Here is a 22,618-nt window from a genome sequence, read left to right on the forward strand (position 1 = left end):
TATTATGCTCACCTGTGGGGTACGGAAGAAACACAGGAAACCCCTGGCTTATGAACACCAAGCTTAGACATTTCTTTCCCCAACCCACTTCTCCACTACTGGAAAAGCCAGTGATACTTCTAGAAGAGCCATTAGAAGAACCATGGGCCTTTTGGAGACTTGGGGGTCTCAGATATAAAGGCAGAACTGAAGTTGAGAAGAGCTGGTGCAGCCCTCCAAAGATCTCTGCAAGTTTTCCTCTTCAAAACCTTTCTGAGGTTTTGCTCCTTTCTGAGAAGCAGTGGGAAATTAGCTTGGTTAAGGTGAGTTGGGGTCAAACAGTTCTTAAATTTATCGCTGAAACTTGCATATATTTCATGTGAATGAACACTTTGAGGCAATAAATCTTGACAGCATTTTTCAGGTGAGTGATTTAACCTGACTAAGGTTCAGAGGAGGCAAGGAGCATATCTTGAAAGACTGGGAAGCCCAGATTAAGGACTTCAGACTTGAAAGAGCCCATAATGTTGTTAGTGAAGATAATTGATCAGGTTGGAATATTGACATCTGGTTATTACACAGGACGAAGGAGAAAGAAGTCAGGGAAACCATTTAAGAAGCTGCTACAGTAGACCAGGGGTGGGAAGCTGAGTATCTGGACCAGGTACCCAAGCAGCAGAGTGGACAGAAGACGAATCTCAGAATCATTGTAGAGATGGAAACAACAGGATTTAGAGATCCCATGACAAGAGTCAGTGGACGAGGAGGCCCTTATGGGGTAACTTAAACATGAGATTTTAGTGCTAAGTTACAAGTTCATGTTCCCATGAGGCTACCTACCTGTGCAGCCTGCCATTCTCTTCCAGTGAACCCCCTTTTTAAGGAAACTCTATAGTAGATGAATTCAGATTCATCGAATGTAAGTCTTAAAGTATTTGTTCACTCACCTGGCTTTGCAAAATTAGTTTAACGAATAAATAACCCAAAAGAATAAGCCAGCCCGGAATTCATTCTACTGCAAGTTTTGTTGGTGAGTGGTGAGACCTGCTGGTGTTTCAAAAAAGTGTGATTTGTCTGGAATTTGCTCACCTAGAAATGAATCCTTTCTTTGCTTCATAATCCCTGTGCCCTTCCTGTGAACTCAAATCTGAGAAAATCTAACAGCACCAATTTACTAACCTAATTGGTAAAATGGGGTTAGTGAATCAATTCTCTAATACTTTCATGAAAATATTTGAAATTAATTAGCCTTGTCAGCTTTTATTTTCATAGGCTACGTTCCAACTATATCTCCTCCCCAATATAATTTTTAAGTAAGACTGATTTTAAACAATAAAACTCAAAGAATCCATGTACAAAGAGTCTGAAGCATTTAAATGTGTGGGTTTATTATTAACACAGTAGCAAATATATCAAGGAAACACGCCCCATGAAAGTGTTTCAAAGAAACACAAATCTGCTTTGAGAAAGGTTTGTACCCAATAAGTAAGCTCGAAGAGGCTTGTTTGCTTGGTGATGCCAGCAGATAAGCCTGGCAAACCTCAGTGTGATAGAAGAAGCCAGTCTGAGACTCAGCTTAGCCCAAGCAAGCTACTGGCCTCTAGCCGCGCTCAGTGAACCTCAACATGATGGTGTTCGTATTTTGGAAGGTCTTCCTGATCCTAAACTGCCTTGCAGGTAAGGAAAGGAGCTCTAAAGCACCAATACTTATTGGGAATGGTGTTCCCTTTTAAACTGAAATCTCAAGGACTTGTGCTTACTAGACTGCGTAAAATAATTTCCAGAACTCTTGTTTAGCAAATATGAAGCATGCTGGCATTTTGAGGAACTGGCTTGCAAAGCAAATTATTTTATGTGGCTTTTGAATTCAATTTTTCTCAGAAAAATCATTGTTTCTTTTGGTTTTAGTTCCGAAGGTGCATAGACGAATTTACTAGAAAGCTAATTTGCTAAGGATACGACTTTTGCCTCTGTTTCAATTGTTTCCTTTAAGCTCACCGTGAGCGGCTTGCTTTGCCACAGCAGGCAGAGACTGGCTGGTGGGGGTGTGGGGGTGGTGGGGGGCCTGGTGAGATTTGCTTGCCAACATTTCTTAAGGAGTTGCCCTTTTCCAGGACTAAGACTGTATTTTGGAAAATTTGTGACTGATTTATCATTGTACTCAATGAGATTTCAGTAGAACAAAATCGTTTTTACAAATATCAGATACTTTTTGAATCTGTTCTAATGAAAAGTTAGGTCCACGGTAGATATAATAATATTGTTTAATCCATAATATTTAAATATATTTAAATGGTATATTAAATGCTATTTTAAAGCCATTGGTAATAGTAGGCAGTCATTAGAATGAGGTTTACTGAGTGTATTCGATGACACAAGAAAATGTTCAGGATAAAATATGAAGTAAAAAAGCAGGATCTGCACATATGCCCAGAATAAATTACTAGAAAGTTAAATGCTTAAGTGCTCACGGTGATTATTTCTGGATGATGGAGTTATAGAGGATTTTAATTTTATTTCATAGCTTTCTCATGATTTCTGGGGTCTCTGCAAAGAATAATATACTATTTTTATAATCAGAAAAATGTTACTTTTCAAAACTATATGCTTTCCAGTAACAGTTCTCTAAATGTTCATTACTAATGTTTAAATGTATATGTTCCCTGGAGTCAGGAATTCTCAGAAGGTAATACCGTATTTATTCAGTGATCTAATTGGGACTTAGAGCTGGAAAAAGCTGCCTTTTTCAGTTTACATCCTGGTAAGAGCACGTTACTATTTTCCCTTTCCCCCAGAAATATTCATTTTATGCTATAACTTTTAGACAGTGAAAGTCTTTGTCTCTTCTAAGAGAGCTTCTCATCTTTCTAATTGAATCGCCTGTGGACCTACTGCACTCCCCAAACCATGCCTGTACTCAGCACCCACTCCCCTGTGTGAGACCTGACACTATAATAAACACCAGTTTTGAAACATTTGCAAGAATGGTTTTTACTGTAACTCACATGACTACAATGGCCATTGTAGGCTGAGAGGAGCTGGAGATGAGGGAGATGCTGGTAAAGGGTACAAACTTTCACTTTTAAGATGAATAAGTTCGGGGATCTACTGTTCAGCATACCGATTGTAGTTAATACTCCTTTATATATGTCTGAAAATTGTTAAGAGTAGATCCTAAATATTCTCATCACAAAAAACAATGGTAATAAGGTGAGTGATGTGCGTGTTAGGTAAGGCTGTACTAATGATCATTCTGTATTATAAAAGTGTATCGAATCAACACATTGTACATCTTAAATTTATGCATTGTTATAAGTTAACTATAGGCTGGAAAAATAAAAGAAGGAATTGCCAAACTGAAACACAGAAATGATGCTCACAGACATATTTAAAATCAATTTTTGGTAAAACAATGCAAAATAGATTTTCATCAAAATCTTCCCGATGGCTTCTCAGGAAGTCTTAGGTTAAATTTCCCTTTCAGGAAAATAACTTTAACTCCAAATGTCTTCTGTAAAATGTACATGCACAACATTTTAGGTACTTGTAATATATATTGGAATATATGTTGGAAAGAGGTTAATGTTTTCATTTTCTGGAGGTATGTGCTATGTATTTTAAAGTAGTAATATAGTTGAACTTTGGTTTTGCAGTCAAGTCCAAAAAGTGAGTGATCATTTGTTTGTATTACTTCCTATTTCAAAATGAAGCAACTAAACACAAAGTTACAGAAAATTTAATCATTTCAAATGCATGAGATTAAATACAGCTATGTGGGGGGTAATTTTGTTGAGGTATATTAGAAGAATCACAATCTCCCTATAAGCAAAGTACCTGCCACATTGCAGGTGTTAAAGGACAATATACAGGCATCTAAATTGCTTTAGTGTTAATTTAACTGTCTATACGTGGGTTATTTTCCTTTAATAATAAGCACTAATTTTAAAATCAGTCACATATATTCAAACCATTTTTGATTGCTTTTATTTTAAATTCAGCCAAGTTAGTGAATGAAGTTTCAATGCAGCATTTTCTTTAAATCAAGTACTGATGTTTATTTTGGTATTTATTCAGTCTTATTGCTATAGAGATTTTTATTTCACTATTCCCATAAATAATTTCTCAATTTAGAATAAACTAATTCAAAAAAGGGAACATTCCCCTTCACACAGAATCACCTGCAGTTTAAGACTAAATTTGCCCTGTTCACTAGCTACATGTGGCTATCCAAATTTAAACTAATTCAAATTAAATAAAATTAGACATTCAGTTTCTCTTCACAAATTAAGAATTGATTATGGTGCTGAATATTAGGAATCTGGACAAATATCCAGAATCTGGTCTGGACTTACTGCCTCACCCAATGTTAACTATGTATAGAAGATTGTGTAATATTCTTAAACCTATGTTGTCTCACAGTAGATATGGAGATCACCATCTTATTGCATGGTGATATTGTCTTTTTTACAGATCACAGATGATCTATATATTTGTCTTCTATTTTAAAATGTTAAAAATGTTGACATCAGATTTATACTTCCCAAGGCCTTGATTTTTATTTGCTTTCATTCTGGTCTTTGCTATAAATGGTTTCCTGCTACATTGACATAACAAGCATAGATTTTCTTGTTTATTACTGTTTCCCCAGTGTTTAGTACGGTGACACAAAATAGGTGCTCAACAGATATTTGTTGAAAGGCACCATGGCCTGTTGCTTTGTTTGAGAACTGTGATTAACTTTGCCTTTGAACCTTTTTGCCAAGCGCTGCCTTTAATGGGTTTTTATGTTTGTTTATTTGCCTTACCTAGTCATAATTGGCCAGTCCCATAGCACATACTGGGAACCAAACTAGAGGACAAAATGATGGCCAAATAATATCTTCAAAATCTCTGCTTCTAGGGGAAAACTACTTTAATCTTTTATAACCACCAAATTCCCATTTGATCTTTCTATTTTGGACACATTCAAGACATTTGGAAGTCATTGTTCAGGCATAGCCAGAGATGGGGCGTAATTCCAGGACAAATGAGATGGGCCTTTTGAGCATGGGGCAGAGCCACATAGCTTTCTCCAATGATGTATCTGTTGGACAGAGTAGCTGATTTATAAAAGACCGATTGCATTTTTGGAGGATTCATTATGGGAACCAGCAAGACGGTGAGGAGAGCATTGGGAATAGGGAAACTGTGAGGAGTTAGGAGGTGCTGCATTGCTGTCTACCCTAAAGCATTTCTCTTAATTCATCAAGACATGGGTTGCTATGTAAACAGCCAACTTCGGCAGAGAAGCAGTTGGACCAGGTGGCCTGGATGTGACAGAAAACATGCTGCTGAATCCAGGAAAGCAGGGCTAGTCAGTACAATGTGTTTTTGTTTTTTTTTTTTTTAATTTTTTCAAAATGTTTGTCATTTCCCTGAGTTCCTTTAGCCTGACTGCTGTCACTAAGTAAAATGAATAAATAAATAAAGTCTTTGGGTATGGAAAATTGGGAAGGAGGCCAGGAATTTGTCTTTCTCTATTACTTCCTCTGATCGTCCCATGATCTCTGTATTCTTGTCGCCCACCCCTTTTCTGCAACCCTGCAGGCAGCTAGGGCTTTCATTACAGCCCACTGCAGCATAAAAAACATCTACTAAACTCGACCCCTGCTCCTAATAACCTATCCAACAGTCTTATGTCCCATCCTAAAGAACTTCTATACTTTTGGACTTTACAATGGACAATAAATAATCAGATAAACAAATGCCTCTATGGTATTAACCAAAATATCATTCCTTATCAGCCCTTTGGTAAATGAGATCTTATGTTCAATTCTTTAATCCATTTAAAGTTCATTTTTTTTTTTTTTTGTGCATGGTGAGAGGTACTGCTCTAGTTTCATTCTTTTGCATGTGGTGGTCCAGTTTTCCCAGCACCATTTATTGAACAAACTGTCCTTGTTCCATTGCATATTCTTTGCTCCTTTGTCAAAGATTAGTTGTCCATATATGTGTGGCTTTATTTCTGAGCTTTCTATTCGGTTCCATTGGTCTGTGTGTCTGTTTTTGTTCCAGTGCCATGCAATTTAGTTAGTATGGCTTTGTAGTATAAGTTCAAGACTGGGAGTGTGATACCTCCATTCTCCTTTGTTTTAGTTAGGAGAGCTTTGACTATTCAAGGTTTTTTTGTGGCTCCCTATGAATTCATCAATATTTGTTTTATTTCTTTGAAGAATGTCGTTGAGATTTTTATGGGGAGTGCGTTGAATCTGTAAATTGCTCTCAGTAGGATGACCATTTTGATAATGTTAATTCTTCCAATCCATGAGGAGGGGATGTTTTCCATTTCTTTGTGTAGAACACTCACCTCTTTGATTAAGTTTATTCCTGGGTATTTGATTTTTTTTGTTTCAATTGTAAATGGGATGATTTTCCTAATTTCTTCTTCTTCAGATTGTTTGCATATAGGAAGGCTACTGATTTATGTGTATTGATTTTGTATCCTGCTACTTTACTAAACTGGTTTATTATTTTAATTAGTTTTCCTGTGGAGTTTTTAGGGTTCTCTATGTATTTTATCATATCATTTGTAATCAGTGATAGTTTTACTTCTTCTTTCCCTACTTGGATTCATTGTATGTCTTTCTCCTGTCTTATTACTCTGGCTAGGACTTCCAGTATTTTATTGAAAAGCAGTGGTGAGAGTGGACATCCTTGTCTTGTTCCTGATCTTAAAAGAAAGGCTTTTAGCTTTTCACCATTGAGAATAATATTGGCTGTGGGTTTGTCATATATCCTTTTATCATGTTAAGGTATGTTCCTTCTATCCCAAGAATTTTGAGGGCCTTCATCAGCTTCATTGTTTTTTCTTGTCTTGGACTCTTGGAAGCTTTACTATTATGTGTCTTGCTGTAGTTTTCCTTTCATTGTGGTAATCTGCTTTTCTTCTACCTTCCTGCATGTCTATTTTCATCTCCTTCATGCTAGGGAAGTTCTCTTTGATTATCTCCTTGAATAGTTTCTCACTCCTTTTGTCTCTCTCCTCACCTTCTGGGATTTCTATAACTCTTACATTTCCTTTCCTCATGGTATCAGATAGTTCTCGAAGTGTTTCTTCATTCTTTTTCCTTCATATTTCTCTTTCTTTTTTTTTTTGTTCTTTTTATATCTGTATCTTCAAGAATACTGATTCAAACTGTAAGAAAGTGAAAATCAAAATCAACAAAAAACTATGAACCAGAGACACTTTTTGGGGGGTGGGGGCCGGGAGGGGAGGGATTGGGGTCAGAATGTGGCATGTGCAGTTGTATGGGGGAATATAAAAATAAAATTTATTATTTAAAAAAAAAGAATACTGATTCATTCTTCCATTTCATTAATTCTGTTTTTGTTGCTTTTCCCAGAGTTCTTCAACACCTCCATTAATCTTTTAATATCCTGTGTTTCCTTCATTTCCTTCTTTAAAGCTCAATTTCATTCTTCAGTTCATTATTTATATTTCTCATATCTTTCTTTTCCCTTTTGTCTTCTTTATGTTTTTTAATCATGGTGATTCTAAATTCTCTATCTAGCAGGCAGAGAAGTTCTTCCATGTCATTGCTGTGGAGTTCTGGTGGCTGATTTACTTTTTGGGTGTGTCCTTCTCCTGAGGGCTTGCTAGTTATTTGTATTTTTCCTTCTCTCAATTTTTTTGTTTTCTAACTAATTCCATGTGTTGGGCCACTGTGCCACTGATTGATGTGCATCTCTTTGGGGTGCTCCTCTGGGATGTCGGGAACTGGTGGCCAGACCGAGTCTGGCTCCGTTACACCAGGTTCCACAAGGGTAGTGATGCTGTGGATATGTTGATGGGTGCCGTCTCTGAGGATTCCTGAGTCTCTGTATGCTACTAATCTCTTCCCTTAACATGCCCATTTTAACCTTTGTTTGTGGAGCCCTCCCTCTGTATCTACTCAGTTCCAGAAGGGGATTGTGGGTTCCCTGGCTTCCAACAGCCTCACGGGCAGGACCGCCCTTTCCTGGGACCCACAATTCACCTTGATGGAGGAGCCCTCCTTCCCTCTACTCAGTTCCAGAAAGGGATCACTGGATTGCTGGCTTCCACCAGTGGTTCAGGGGCCACACTTTTCTGGTACCCACAGTTCACCTTGATGACAGAGCCCTCCCTCTCTCTACTCAGTTCCAGAAGGGGACCCCTGGGTTGCTGGCTTCCAACAGTGGCACAAGAACTGCACTTTCCTGGCACCCACAGCTCACCTTTGTGGCGGAACCTGTAGCATATCTCTTTGTATAGAACATGCACCCAACAAGCACAGAATGCACACTTCCCCTCAGGAACCCACAGAACATTTATCAAGCTAGACCACATGCTTGGCTATAAAACAGACCAACAAATGTGGCAAATTTGGAATTATACAGTCTCTGAACCCAGTGAAATCAAACCAAAAATCAAAAACAAAAAAATAATAAGAAAGTTTTTAAACACTTGTAACTTATATAACACACTTGTAGGTAATCTATGGATCAAAGAGGAAATCTCAAAGGAATTTTAAAATGAGCTGAATTAAAGTGAAAGTATAATATTACAAAAATATGTAACATGCAGCTAGAGCAGTGCTTAGAAATTTATAAGACTAAATGGTTACATTTGAAATGAAGAAAAGTCTGAAGTCACTAATTGAAATTTCTCTATCAGAGAATTAGAAAAAGAAGAACAACATAAACCCAAAATAAGCAGAGGAAGGAAATAATAAAAAGTTGGACTCAATGGAATTGAAATAGTAAAACTATAGAGAAAATTAAATAAAATATATGGTTCATTATAAAAAAATCACTAAATAAAATTGACAAACTTCTAACAAGACAGGTAAAAATAAAGAGGATAAAACACAAATCATCAGGGTCCTCCCTGGTGGCTCAAGGGGTTGTTTCAGCACTATGAAGCTATCTGCAATCTCTGAAGCACGAGTTCAATCCCTGGCCAGGGAGCTGACCCACGTGGCACAGCAGACCTCTCCTGTCTTGCCTGCTGCTACCCTCAGGAGTGTATTTCAGGAGATCTACCTGTTCTGTTCCTCACTCTGTCTCTGGTGAATCCTCTCATCCCCCACACCTCTGGCCTGCACCCCAGCTCTTGTATGCATAAATAAACAAATCTTTTTAAAAAGCTCAAATCATCATTATCAGAAATGAAATATGGGATGTCACTAGAGATCCTACAATCATTAAAAATATAATAAGTGACGACTGGCAACAAGTTTGCATTCATATATTTGATAACTTAAAAGAAAGGAATCATTCTTTAAAAACAACAAACTTCTAAAACTCACTTAATACAAAAATGGATCCCCTGAATATCTCTATACATGTTAAAGAAAGTGAATTCACAGTTTTAAAATCTCCTGGCAAAGAAAGCTCTAAGCCCAGATACTTTCACTAGAAATCTCTTCCAAATATTAAAAAAAATAATTAACACCAGTCTTACACAATCTCTTCCAAACGTGGAAGAGCAGAGAACACTTCTGACTCATTTTATGAGGTTAGTTTACTCTGATACCAAAAGCACACAAAGATGGTATAAAAATAAAAAACTGTAGGCCAATATCTCCATGAGCTTAAATACAAAAATTCTCAACAAAACAGTAACAAATTTAATCATGGCTGTGTACAAAACAAATTCCACATCATGACCAAATAGAATTGATTTCAGGTGTGCCAGACTGGTTCAACATTCAGAAGCCATTCAGTGTAACTTACATCAACAAGGCTACGGGAAAAAACAAACAAATAAATGAGCATGTCAATTGATGCTGAAAAGACATTTGACAAAATCCACTACCCAGTCATATATAAAAAACTTTCAGCAAGTTAGGAAAATGGGTGCATTCGTTTCCAGAACTACAGCAACAAGTTGTCACTAACTAGGTGACTTAAAATGAAGAATTCATTCTCTCATGGTTCTGAAGGCCAAGTCCAAAATCAGAGTTAGTAAGATTGGCTCTTTTGGTGGCTCCATAAGAGAATCTGTGCCATGCCTTTCTCCTAGCTGGCTGCTAGTGATTCTTGGTCATCCTTGCCTTGTAGATGTACCATTGCAATCTATGCTCCCGTCTTCACATGGCTTTTCCTTTTGTGTATCAAGTGTCAAATTGCCCTCTCTGTTTTCTTATAAGGACTGAAGTCATTGGATTTAGGATGCACCCTAAATCTCAGATGATCTCATCTCAATATCCTCAACTTAACCATATTACAAAGACCCTATTTCTAAATACGGTCACATTCAAAGTTACCAGGGCTTAGCACTTGGACATATCTTTCAGTGGACACAGAATTCAACCCATGACAGAGGAGAATACTGCAATTTGACAAATAGCATCTACAAAAAACCCTCAGTTAACATAGTACTTAATGGTGACAAACTAAATGCTGATATTGGGGAAAAGACAGGGATATCCACCTTTTTTTTTAAATAATAAATTTTATTTTTATATTCCCCATACAATTGCAAATGCCCCATTCTGACCCCAATCCCTCCCCTCCCGCCCCCCACCCCCCAAAAAGTGTCTCTGGTTCATAGTTTTTTGTTGATTTTGATTTTTACTTTCTTATATTCATTTTCCTGGTCCCTTATTTAAGTTTTCTAGATTCCTGCTATGAGTGAGACCATTCGGTATTTTTCTTTTTCTTTTTGGCTTATTTCGCTGAGCATGATCCCTTCCAATGCCATCCATGTTGCTGCAAATTGCATGTGTTTATCTTTTTTGAATGCTGAGTAATATTCCATGGTGTATATGTACCACATCTTCTTGATCCAGTCATCTATTTTTGGGCATTTGGGCTGTTTCCAAAGGTTAGCTATTGTAAATAGTGCTGCTATAAACATAGGGGTGCAGGTGTTCTTTGGAATTGATGTTTCTGTGTCCTTTGGGTAAATACCTAGGAGTGGAATTGCTGGATCCTGTGGAAGCTCTATGTTTAGTAGGTCCAGAAATCTCCACACAGCTCTCCATAGTGGTTGGACCAGTATGCACTCCCACCAACAGTGCAGGAGAGTTCCTTTTTCTCCACAACCTCGCCAACATTTGTTGTTGCTAGTTTTTTTAATATGTGCCATTCTCACTGGTGTGAGATGGTATCTCATGGTAGTTTTGATTTGCATTTCCCTGATTACAAGTGATGTTGAACATTTTTTCATATGTCTGTTGGCCATTTGCATTTCCTCTTCAGAGAAGTTTCTTTTTAGCTCTTCTGCCCATTTTTTGATTGGATTATTTTCTTTGTTGTTGCTGAGTCTCATCAGCTCTTTGCAGATTTTTGTGATCAGTCCTTTATCATTAGTGTTGGGTGCAAAAATGTTCTCCCAGTTGGTGGGGTTTCTCTTTGTTTTTGTTATTGTCTCTTTTGCTGTGCAGAAGCTCTTTAATTTGATATAGTCCCAGCTGTTTATCTTTGCCTTCACTATCACTGCTTTGGGTGATGTGTCTGTAAAGATGTCTTTGATGTGCAAATCCCGTAGTGTTTCGCCTGTATTTCCTTCTATGTATTTTATGGTTTCAGGTCTTATGTCTAGTTCTTTAATCCATTTTGAGTTGATTTTTGTGTATGGTGTGAGGTAGTGGTCAAGCTTCATTCTTTTGCATGTAGCAACCCAGTTTTCCCAGCACCATTTATTGAACAAACTTTTTTTGCTCCAATGCATAGTCTTTGCTCCTTTGTGAAAGATTAGTTGACCATAAATCTGTGGGTTTATTTCTGGATTTTCTATTCGATTCCATTGGTCTGTATGTTTGTTCTTGTTCCAATACCATGCAGTTTTGATGATTATGGCTTTGTAGTATAGTTTGAAGTCTGGGAGTGTGATGCCTCCATTTCCTTCTTTTTTTTCAGTAGAGCTTTGGCTATTCGGGGTTTTTGGTGATTCCATATGAATTTCATTAATAATTGTTCTATTTCTTTGAAGAATGACATTGAAATTTTGATTGGAATAGCATTGAATCTGTATATTGCTTTTGGTAGGATGGCCATTTTAATAATGTTTATTCTTCCAATCCATGAGCAGGGGATGTCTTTCCATTTCTTTGTGTCTTCTATTTCTTTTAACAGTGTTTTATAATTTTCTTTGTATAGGTCCTTTACCTATTTTGTTAGATTTATTCCCAAATATTTGATTTTTTTTGTTTCGATAATAAAAGGGATGGTTTTTTTGATTTCTTCTTCTTCAGATTTATTGTTTGTGTATAGGAAGGCTACTGACTTTTGCGTGTTGATTTTGTATCCTGCCACTTTACCGAATTGATTGATGAGTTGAATTAGTTTTTCTGTGGAGATTTTGGGGTTTTCTATGTATATTATCATATCATCTGCAAATAGTGATAGTTTGACTTCTTCTTTTCCTATTTGGATTCCTTGGATGTCTTTCTCTTGTCTTATTGCTCTGGCTAGGACTTCCAGTATTATATTGAAAAGCAGTGGTGAGAGTGGACATCCTTGTCTTGTTCCAGATCTTAATGGAATTGCTTTCAGCTTTTCACCATTGAGAATGATACTGGCTGTTGGCTTCTCATAGATGGCCTTTATGATGTTGAGGTATGTTCCTTGTATCCCAAGAATTTCAAGGGCTTTTATCATGAATTGGTGTTGCACTTTGTCGAAAGCTTTCTCAGCATCTATTGATATTATCATATGGTTTTTATATTTCTTTTTGTTGATGTGTTGGATAACGTTGATTGATTTTCGGATGTTAAACCATCCTTGTGTCCCTGGAATGAATCCAACTTGGTCGTGGTGAATTATCTTATGGATACATTGTTGGATTCTGATAGCTAAAATTTTATTGAGGATTTTTGCATCAGTGTTCATTAGGGAGATTGGCCTGTAGTTTTCCTTTTTTGTGTTGTCCTTATTCGGTTTTGGTATTAGTATAATATTGGCTTCATAGAATGTGTTTGGTATTGTCCCTTCCTTCTCAATTTTTTGGAAGAGTTTGTGAAGGATAGGCACTAATTCGTCTCTGAATGTTTGGTAGAATTCATTTGTAAATCCATCAGGTCCTGGGCTTTTGTTTTTGGGGAGGTTTTTGATTACCATTTCAATTTCGCTAATTGTAATTGGTCTGTTTAGGTGTTCTATTTCTTCTTTATCTAGCTTTGGGTGATTGTAGAGTTGTAGGAATTTGTCCATCTCCTCTAGATTGTTGAACTTGTTTCCATATAACTGTTCATAGTAGTTACTGATTATTCTTTTGATTTCTGCTGTGTCCGTTGTGATTTCTCCTCTTTCATTTATGATCCTGTGTATTTGTGCTTTCTCCCTTTTTTCCTTTGTGAGCCTGGCTAGGGGTTTGTCTATTTTATTGATTTTTTCAAAGAACCAGCTCTTGGTTTCATTGATCTTTTGGATTGTTTTTTTAGTTTCAATTTCATTTATTTCTGCTTTGGTTTTTATTATTTCTTTTCTTCTACTGGTTTTGGGGTTTTTTTGTTGTTCTTTTTCTAGATCTTTGAGCTTCGAGATTAGGTTGTTTCTTTGAGTTCTTTCTTGTTTTTTGATGTGAGCTTCTATTGCTATATATTTTCCTCTTATTACTGCTTTTGCTGCGTCCCATACATTTAGGATATTGGTGTCCTCCTTGTCATTCAATTCAAAGAATTTTTTAATTTCTTCTTTGATCTCAGGGATATCCACCTTTAATTCTCTTATTCAATCAAATACTGGAAGGTATTCTGGCAAGGAAGAAATAAAGTTGTCTGCTCATCAAAAGACTGACACCCAAATTGTATAGAAATCTCAAAATTCAACAGCAAGAATGCTGAACAATCCAACTAGAAAAATAAGCCAATATATGTACAAACATTTTGCTAAAGATGATATACAAATGATCACATGAGAAGTTGTTTAGCATCACTAGTCACTATTCCACAGTCACTATGGAATTACAAATTAAAATCATAATAATATATTACTACTCACCTATTAGAGTGGCTAATGTAGAGGTATCACTCATTTGTGCCATATACTTAACCAAAGAAAACTGACAAAGCACAGCAAAAACAATTCTTCAACTTTGTGAAAACTACGCTCATTGCCAGAGGGAGTAGGGGTGAGAGGGAGGTGGGGATAGGGAAAAGAAAGGAACAGGACATCCGCATTGGAGTTTTGGTAGAGGGTAAGTGAAGCATGTGGGCCTATGGAGGTGTGAAGTTATAACCCCAAAATTACATAGTTATGTACACGACTTACAAATTAATTTGTAAAAATTAAAAGCAAAAAGGAAGTTAATGACAATAACAAATGCTGGCAAGGATGTGGAGAGACTGGATCACTCATATGTTGTTGGTGGAAATGTATATTGGTACAGTTACTCTGGAAAGCAAAGTGGGTTTTTTTAATAAAATAAAACTAAATATGTAACTATTGTCTGACTTAGCAATTACACCCTGGGACATTTATTTCAGAGAAATGGAGATTTATTTGCAATTTGACAAATAATTCACACAATAATCTGTTCATAAACCGTTGCTGGAGTTTTATTCAATAACCAAAAATCTGGAGACAAACCCAGATGACATAAATGAGCAAATAGTTAAACAAACTGGTACATGCATACCTTCAAATACTTCTAATCAATAAAAGGCAATGTACACTTTATCCACTCTACTCCCTAGTGGCAGCCTTCACAAAACTATAGGATAACCTCCAGAATCATGATACTGAACAGATATACCATGTTGCCGCTTTATCATCACACCCACCTCCTCCTTACACTCCATCCTTGACCTGAAGCATGGGCAATCACTAATCTGTCTTCCATTTCTAAAACGTTGTCATTTCTTAAATGTTATTTTAAATAGAACACAAACTTACATATGTGATGAAACCATTCATTCATTTATTTTAATGATGTACCATTGTTTTACGTTCTTGTTAATATTTTGACAATATAAGATTTCTTTCCTCAGGTGTGGTCACCATACCTCTCCCACCACCAAAGCACCCATAGTCCTCCACCACAGTCCGTTGTGCTCTCACACATGATAAAATTGTATAGAACGAAATGCGCACACACGTGCACACCACACACACACACACACAAGTTCAAGTATGCCTGAATATGAACAAGATTGATGGATTGTATCAATGTCAGTTTCCTAGTGGTGATATTATCCTATAGTTTTATAAATGTTGCCACTAGGGAGTAGAATGGATAAAGTGTACATAGGACCTCTGTCTTCTTTCTTGGGAATGCATTTGTACTACTTACTATCTAAATAAAGATTTTTGGTTAAAATTATTGAGGGTTCCCAAAGAGTTTTTGCTATGTGGATTATTTCTATGTATATATATACTATATTAGACACTAAAACTAAAAAAAAAAATTAGGCGCAAAAGTCCATAAAGCCTCCAGAGCAATAACATTACCTGTCATCATGCTTCTGAACACTCCATTGTACATTCATGAGAGGACGAGAGTGAAAAAGGAAAATGACATTTAATATTATTATAAATAATTACAATAATTTTGATCATGTAGGTCCCCTCCTCACCCCCCAGTGGTCTTAGAGAGTGACCAACTCATTCTGGTTTGCCTTGGACTTTCTTGGTTTTGGCACCAAAAGTGCAGGAAAACCAGTATGGCTTGCCTGAGACTTACCCAGATTTAAAACTGAAAGTTCTACATCCAAGGGACTCCTTGGGTTTTAGGCAACCAGGCTTGGCTGTACTCTATATTCATGGACATTTTTGGGTCCCTGAACAACATTGTAAGTGCCTTGTGAAAAGCCTTCTTCATATAGAAGCAATTCCCACTTCAGTGTTCCTATGTCACACAAGGTTTGGGTATCTTCACATTGTTATTTGTTAGAAATTCTCATACCGTCATCCTAATTGCTTGCCTAACTTTTTGGTATAGTTCATTCTGCCTTTTCCTCCTCACCTTGGAGTCCTTAAATAAGATGTCATTGAAATTGCTTTGTAATGAAAAAGTGTCATCAGAATATTGTGTGTGTTATTGCCTTTTTGATGATTATCTTTTCAGGTCAAGTTAGTATGGTGCAAGTAACCATCCCAGACACTGTCGTGAACGTGACTGCTGGATCTGATGTCACTCTCATTTGCACCTACACCAGTACTCTGCCCTCCCGGGACAAGCTTTTCATCCAGTGGTCATTCATGACTAAGAATGAGGAAAAGTCAATTACCGTAAGGACTTTTTTCCCTAAACTATTCCCCTTCAATAGTTCTGACTGAAAACTATCGGGGTCAGAGTGTGAAGTAATGATAAGTCAGTGAAAGCAGCAGCAAACCCTCACATATAGAATGTTTGAAGATAGCTATTTAGGGAAGACCATCATCTGGAGGACTTGACCTTTGCCTTCTCTTCATGTTCAGTTATAGCCTGTAATCCCCACTCTGTGTAGGTCAACATCAAGCACATCCTGAATTCCAGAGTAGATAGGGATGGTCTCAATATTCAAGTGCATGTCCTAATGGATTGGCAGATCTCTGTCAAATGTAAGTGAGCTAGATCATCATGCTAGACTTAGTCCAGATGGAATGAGAGTTCCCAGATAGGCGGAGATGGCCAAGGTAGTGATGAGCCCTGGCTGATTAAGGGCAGCAGGAGGTTAAACCTAGAGGATATCTTTTTTTTTTTTTTTTTTTTTATAGAGGCATGCTTTATTTATTTGTTTGCTGGTTTGTTTGTTTGTTTGTTTTTACATGCACTGGGTACAGTCAGAAGCGCGGGAGGGCGAGAGAATTCACCAGAGCCAGAGCGGGGAGCAGAGCAGGCAGAAGGTCCGAAGTACACTGCTGAGGGGAGCAGCGGGCGGCAGGAGAGGTCTGCACGCCATGTGGGACCCTCCTCCGGTGGCCGGGGAGCAGCCGGGGATCGAACCGGCGCCGCAGAGGCCGCGCGCAGTTTCGCCACCCAGCGCTCAACCGCTGCGCCACCGGGGAGGCCCTAAACCTAGAGGATAAAGAAAGAAGACTAGGGGCTGCAGAGGGAGGTTGCTAGAGGAGGGTAAGTGAGCAAGCTGCCTATTTCCCAGGTTTTCTCCATCTAATCTTTTTTTTTATGTACGTACAAGAACTAGGGTGTAGTCCAGAGGTGCGGGGGGTGAGTGAGAGGACTCACCAGAGACAGAGTGGGGAGCAGAACAGACAGATCTACTGAAATACACTACTGAGGGAGCAGTGGGCAAGACAGGAGAGGTCTGCCATGCCCTGTGGGTTAGCTCCCTGACCAGGATCGAACTCATGCTGCTGTGGCTGCAGTAGCTTCAAAGTGCTGACTTTAACCCCTGCGTCACTAGGGAGGCCCATCTGTTCATCTAATCTTAAGGGTAATTTCTTCTTCAAATTAGCCCAAGGACTCAATGTGCATGTGTGTGCGTGTGTGTGTGTGTGTGCATGCAAGTGTGTGCTCCAGCATATATGCTGGGCAAGCCTGTGCATATCCTTGGAGGGAAAAGGTCTGTACCTTTCATTGGATTTTCAAAAGGATACATGATCCAAAACAAGGAGTTCAGTGAAGAGATAAATCAGTGTGTTTTGAATAGTTGGATGTCGTTGGACCTTGAGGGAAAGGATGGATTTTGATTAGTAGAAATATAGGAGAGTAAGTGGCATGGACAGGGGGAGTCCCAAGGGCAGAGGTGAATAAGAAAGGGGACATTAGCTTGGAGGAACTACACCCTGGCATCACTGGTCTTGGAGGTGCTGCGTCCTCTCTTTACCTGAAGTCCTGAACACTTGTTTAGCAGGAAACACCATTCAGAGAGGATTCCATGAGTGTCACCCTCTAGTCAAAGTTAAACAACTTTACTCATTACTGGTGACCCTAGACAAGTATTTGAATCACTCTGTGCCTCTCCTAAATTGGTAGAACAGTAATACTCTTCTGTATACCTCATGGGGAATCAAGTGACATAATGAATATGAAAACATTTGGAAAAATATAAAACCCTGTAAGTTTTTGTCATCTGAAGAGTCCTGACCCAAAACTTCACAAGTTGTAGTCAACTAAGAAATCATCTTTTTCCTTTGTAGCCTGCTCTTATAGATTGTGAATGGCAATAAGTGCGCCATCTTTTTCTTCCTTTTTAAAATTCACCTTCCTGACTCATCTTTTTCAATACTCTCTATCTGTAGTCTTAAGATTTTTCTTTTTGCCAAGAGGGTCTGAATCTTGAAGTTTTTTAATGCTTGGTACTTAAATCAACATGTTTCCAACTGCATGGAAGCCAAATCAGGTTAGTCTGAGTTCAAAACCACAAATTCTTCTTTATGCCTCCTCTAAAACTGGAATTTATAAGGCCACCTCTTGGTTGAAATCTGTGGCTGGCTGGGAGATGCAGAACTAAAGAACTTATTACCTGCAATGAGTTATTTTCTAGACCTAGAGAAGAAGAAGAACATGGTGTAAGTGATTGAACTGAGTGTGGCTCAAACCCAGGACGTTTCTTAAACAGTTTCTTAGAAAGAAAATCTATTAATGCATAAGTATTAAGCATCTTATTTACTTGCCATTTGCCTTATCCTTCAAATTATCAGGTACTTGTAGGGAAAGTAATTTAAGGTGTTTACTCTTTTGGGAAGTCCAAATCAAAGGAAGTCTTCTGCATTGAGTTACTGATAGGTGAGAACATGCTTCTTGATCTTAACATTCTAGATGCTTCTCCAATTGCTTGAGACTGGTGTTAGGCCTGTACCTTAGCCTCATAGAAGACAGGGTAGAGCAAGGCCATCTCTTGGAGACATTGAAGAGCACTTCCAAAGAGGGCAACTTTCTCTTTCTCCTCTTTTCCTATCTTGCTTCACCTTACCTCAGGGGGAAAAACAAAAGCAAACCAAAAAACATTGCAACTATCTTTAGGTTCTTACTTTTAGAAAACTAGAGTTCCTCCATCTTTCCCTCATGCCCTGTGGGCATATACTTCTGTCTGTTTTTTCAGATGAGTAGTTTTGGAGCCCCAGTGGAAATCTCCAGATGAATGTCAGTTCTATTTCTTGCTCTGTTACTTGCTGGCTGAATGATCTTAGACAAATCACTTAACCTTTCAGAGATTCAAGTTTCCCATCTGTCTGTGAAATGGGGTTACATACCTACTCCATACGTTTGCTGTGAATATTAAATGAGATGATGCTTTTGATGCACTAGGAAGCCTTCCCCCATTGAAATCATTCAAAGAATATGAGTTACTACTGTCAGCATCACTACTGTATCCCATTCATACCCCTCAGTCATGGGCACTAAGGAATCCAGCCCCAAAAATACAGTTAGTGAGTTCAACAGCTGGGACAGACTTTTGGGGGGTACATCCCAGTCCAGGATTGACTTCTAGTTCCACTGCCTGGGATTTAAGAAAGGCCCATCCCCTTCTCTGCCTGTTTCTTATCCTTGAATAGAGAACCTGCTTAACAAAAAGGTTGCAGACATCCTTAGTTGAATTGGTACTTTTCAAAATGGGATTTGGCCTCTATTTCAAATTTTCTCTTTGAGCACATCTATGCATTTGAAATTCTGTAGTGCATGTTGTATGTTAATCTAGGCATGACTGGTGGGGCATTTGGGGAATGATAAAAATAGACTGCTGTGCTCTTAGGCAATTCTATGATGTATGGGAGTAAAGTTTTGCCAGACTCACCCAAGTGATTCATTCAACTCCTGGGTTGATGTGACGGTATACAATGTAGCATTCGGCTCTCAGATCCACCCATTTCTGCTCAAACACAGCACAGCCGGTGCCTCAGTACTGAGGGTATGGAGGAAAAGGCAGTCAGTCAGTGTCTAAAAATGGCGCATGCAAGAGACGCTCGGGGAAGATGTAGCTGGACCTCTCAGGTAAGAACACTTATTGGTGTATTACTGGACCCCTTAATTGTTTGGAGCCTCCAGGTCAATGACACCACTACTGAGCTGGTAGGAGAGTGGTTGGGAGGAAGAAAGTCTTCCTTTTTGTGTTCTATTACTTCCATGTGCAGTCCCAACCCTCTCAGTACAGTCCAGAGAAAAGTCTGACCTTGACATCATTGCCATTGTCCCCTCACCCCCTTCCATGGCTAGCCCCTTTATGAGCAGTGCAGGAAAGCAAGAAGCTGGAAGGGAAAGAATGAGTGGTTTGCTGTGACCTTCCAGGCCCTCCACATTCCCTAAAGGAACCCACAAAGCAGCTTGGGAGGCTAATGGCATTTATTAACTGCAACTCAGACTCAAACAGAAATCAGACCAAATTCTTTCTACCCTTCTTGTTTAAACTCCAGCCTCTAGTAAGAGAGTAGTGTCACAAAGCTGAGGAAAAAAATCTTTTTGGCAAATCTGGCTCCCAGCTGCATGGCCTCCTGTGAATAGGAACTTGGCACAGTAGGAGGGGAAAAGCTGTTATTGTAGCCAACAAATGTCAAGGCATCACATGGAGACCCACTTGGCATGGGAAGCGTCATCCAGTGAATAGCAGCAACTGGCAGGAGAAGAGTCTGGCGGGAGAAGGGGATGGGATGGCCCCAAAGGGGGAAGGATGAATGGGAATCATTTTCCCCACCTAACACATGACTTTGAGCACCTAACACATGACTTTGAGAGCCATCGGTGTGCTCATGTGGGAACTGGGAGGTCTGGATTCTAGGTTTGGGTATAGATTGATTATATAACCTTGGAAAAATCACTTCCTCTATTGGGGCCTCAGTGTCCTTTACTGTAATAGAAGAGGATGAATCTGAGGTTGCAATCTGGAGGTCTCTGGGCCAGATTTGGCTGGTGAATGTATATTGGTTGGCCTGTCCAGTGTTTTTTGTTTATTTCAACAGTTTGAATACCTTGTTTGCTTTGGCTCCCCAGTTCCCACTGTCCTCTATGATCTTACCACTCTCCATTTACCCCTTCCCAGCCATTTCCCATTTGTTTAATATCCATCTGGCTCCTGAAGATTCCTCCTTAGGAAACATGAGCTAAGTGATCTCTAAGGGGGTGTTATAACTAATGTGCCATTATAACTCCAGTATCACCAAGGGGCAGGCTGAGAGGAGCTTGAGGAAAAGTAGGGGAGTCTGCCATGAACACAGCCACAAAAGACAAGTGGGTAAAAAATTAACACGCACCAGTTAAGGTGAGGCTTGGATGGATTTTCTTACAGCAGGACCTCCCCCCTCTCCCCAAGGGATGTGGCCTGTTGAGCATCCGTGGCTTTTAATGAACCTTTATTGCTTTGATCTCTAAATTGACAGTATACTTTCATTGAAAAGTGGACAAACCTCAAAGGATCATGAGCTGGGCCTTGGCCATTGTTCAGCTTTGATTTTGAAAAGAGTTTTTCTTTTGTGGAAAACAGAACCAAGTTCCAGTCCTTCCTGTGTGATTAGATAAGCAGTTTCAGGAAAACATTTAATTTTTTGTCTTTTCAAGGACAGTGTAGCAGCGTGGACTTCCCCTAACAGAAAACCCCTCCATTGACGTGTGTGGCCACTGTCTAGCCTCTGGGACTTTCTTTCACACACAGAACCCCGAGGCCAAGGCTTTTCCCTGTTAGGTGTCTATTGTTATTCCTCTTCACCCCTATTACTAGACTGATACCCTTTACTGTTATTTGTGAGTGGGTAAAGTTTGTTAGAATACAGTGTGCAGAGCTAGGGTAGAAAGATTGGTGAACATCCTTTTTATAAGGAAGTTTCAAGTCCAGAGCTTCCTTACTTATTGCTCATTTCACCTTGATTCATGCCCAATTGTGAGACTTTCACTCTGGCTTCTTTTTATGCCCCAGTCCTGGCCTGAAACAGAATCTTTCACTCCCCTACTCTGTTAAGAAACCAGGTCTTGCACCTAGATCCTCTGGGACTCACTATGGGCTGTAGGCAAGGATGTCAAAGCTCATTGTGATGTCATCAAGCTTCAGCATAAAAGAGGCTGACTTTGCCCCAGTTTCACTGGGAGCAGCGCTCGAGGAAGTAGCCACATGTCTAAGCTGTAGAGGGCTTCCTGGATGGACTGCAGGCTCCACTCCAGGTAAGGATCCGTGGGACCTGAAATTGTTGATTAAAAAGTAAATAAGCTAGTGAAATAGAAAGCCAAATATCATGGGTGTTGACTCAAATGAAGATAATAGACTTTTGATGAGTTGAACCTCCCTCTGGTCCATGTGAATACTTTAACGCTGGGTTTCTGGTTTGTAAGTTAAACAAGATCATTCTGGTGGTTATCTAGGTGTGACCAGATAACTTGAACTATAAATGGCTCATTAAGGGCAAGAAAGAAAGCTAATTGATGCTAGAGAACTGGATGAGTTATTTTCTCTGTAATATGCTCTTTGAATTTTCCCTCAGATTTTACCTGTTGCCTTAGTTAAAATAGATTGTCTTTCTACTTAAAGGAGGAAACATTTAGTTTACTTATTGTCTTCTCTCTCTTATTAGTTTATTAAGGTAAAGGATATTAGAAAACTGGGTTCCAGAGCTGTCTCAACTGTTAATTTTGTGTGTGTGTTCACATCTCTGGGCTCAGTTTCTTCTGTAAAGCGGGGAGACTGAATTAAATGAACCATATGACTCTTCTAGTGTATTTGATGAAAATACTAGTCCCATTGGACTAGAGTTATGCCAGTTTATTGAAAAATAACATTCACTTGAGTTATACACATTCAGCAACTAACTAACCTAGTATGTACATAGA

The 22,618-nt window shown here is 38.8% G+C and overlaps 1 protein-coding gene across 1 annotated transcript in view; it reads left to right on the plus strand.

Annotated features, from left to right (window-relative positions):
- Positions 1 to 1,604: 1,604 nt before the first annotated feature.
- VSIG1 (V-set and immunoglobulin domain containing 1) overlaps positions 1,605 to 22,618 on the plus strand; it is a gene marked incomplete at both ends in the record, with an annotated part of 31,494 nt that continues 10,480 nt past the window's right edge. The window contains 3 exons of the mRNA XM_084259220.1: positions 1,605 to 1,656; positions 15,992 to 16,155; positions 19,694 to 19,801. Of these exons, the coding sequence (XP_084115346.1) occupies positions 1,605 to 1,656; positions 15,992 to 16,155; positions 19,694 to 19,801 (324 nt within the window). The remainder of the gene's footprint in view (positions 1,657 to 15,991; positions 16,156 to 19,693; positions 19,802 to 22,618) is intronic.

Source organism: Talpa europaea, assembly GCF_964194135.1.
Source record: "Talpa europaea genome assembly, chromosome: X".
In the NCBI taxonomy this organism is placed as follows: domain Eukaryota; kingdom Metazoa; phylum Chordata; class Mammalia; order Eulipotyphla; family Talpidae; genus Talpa; species Talpa europaea.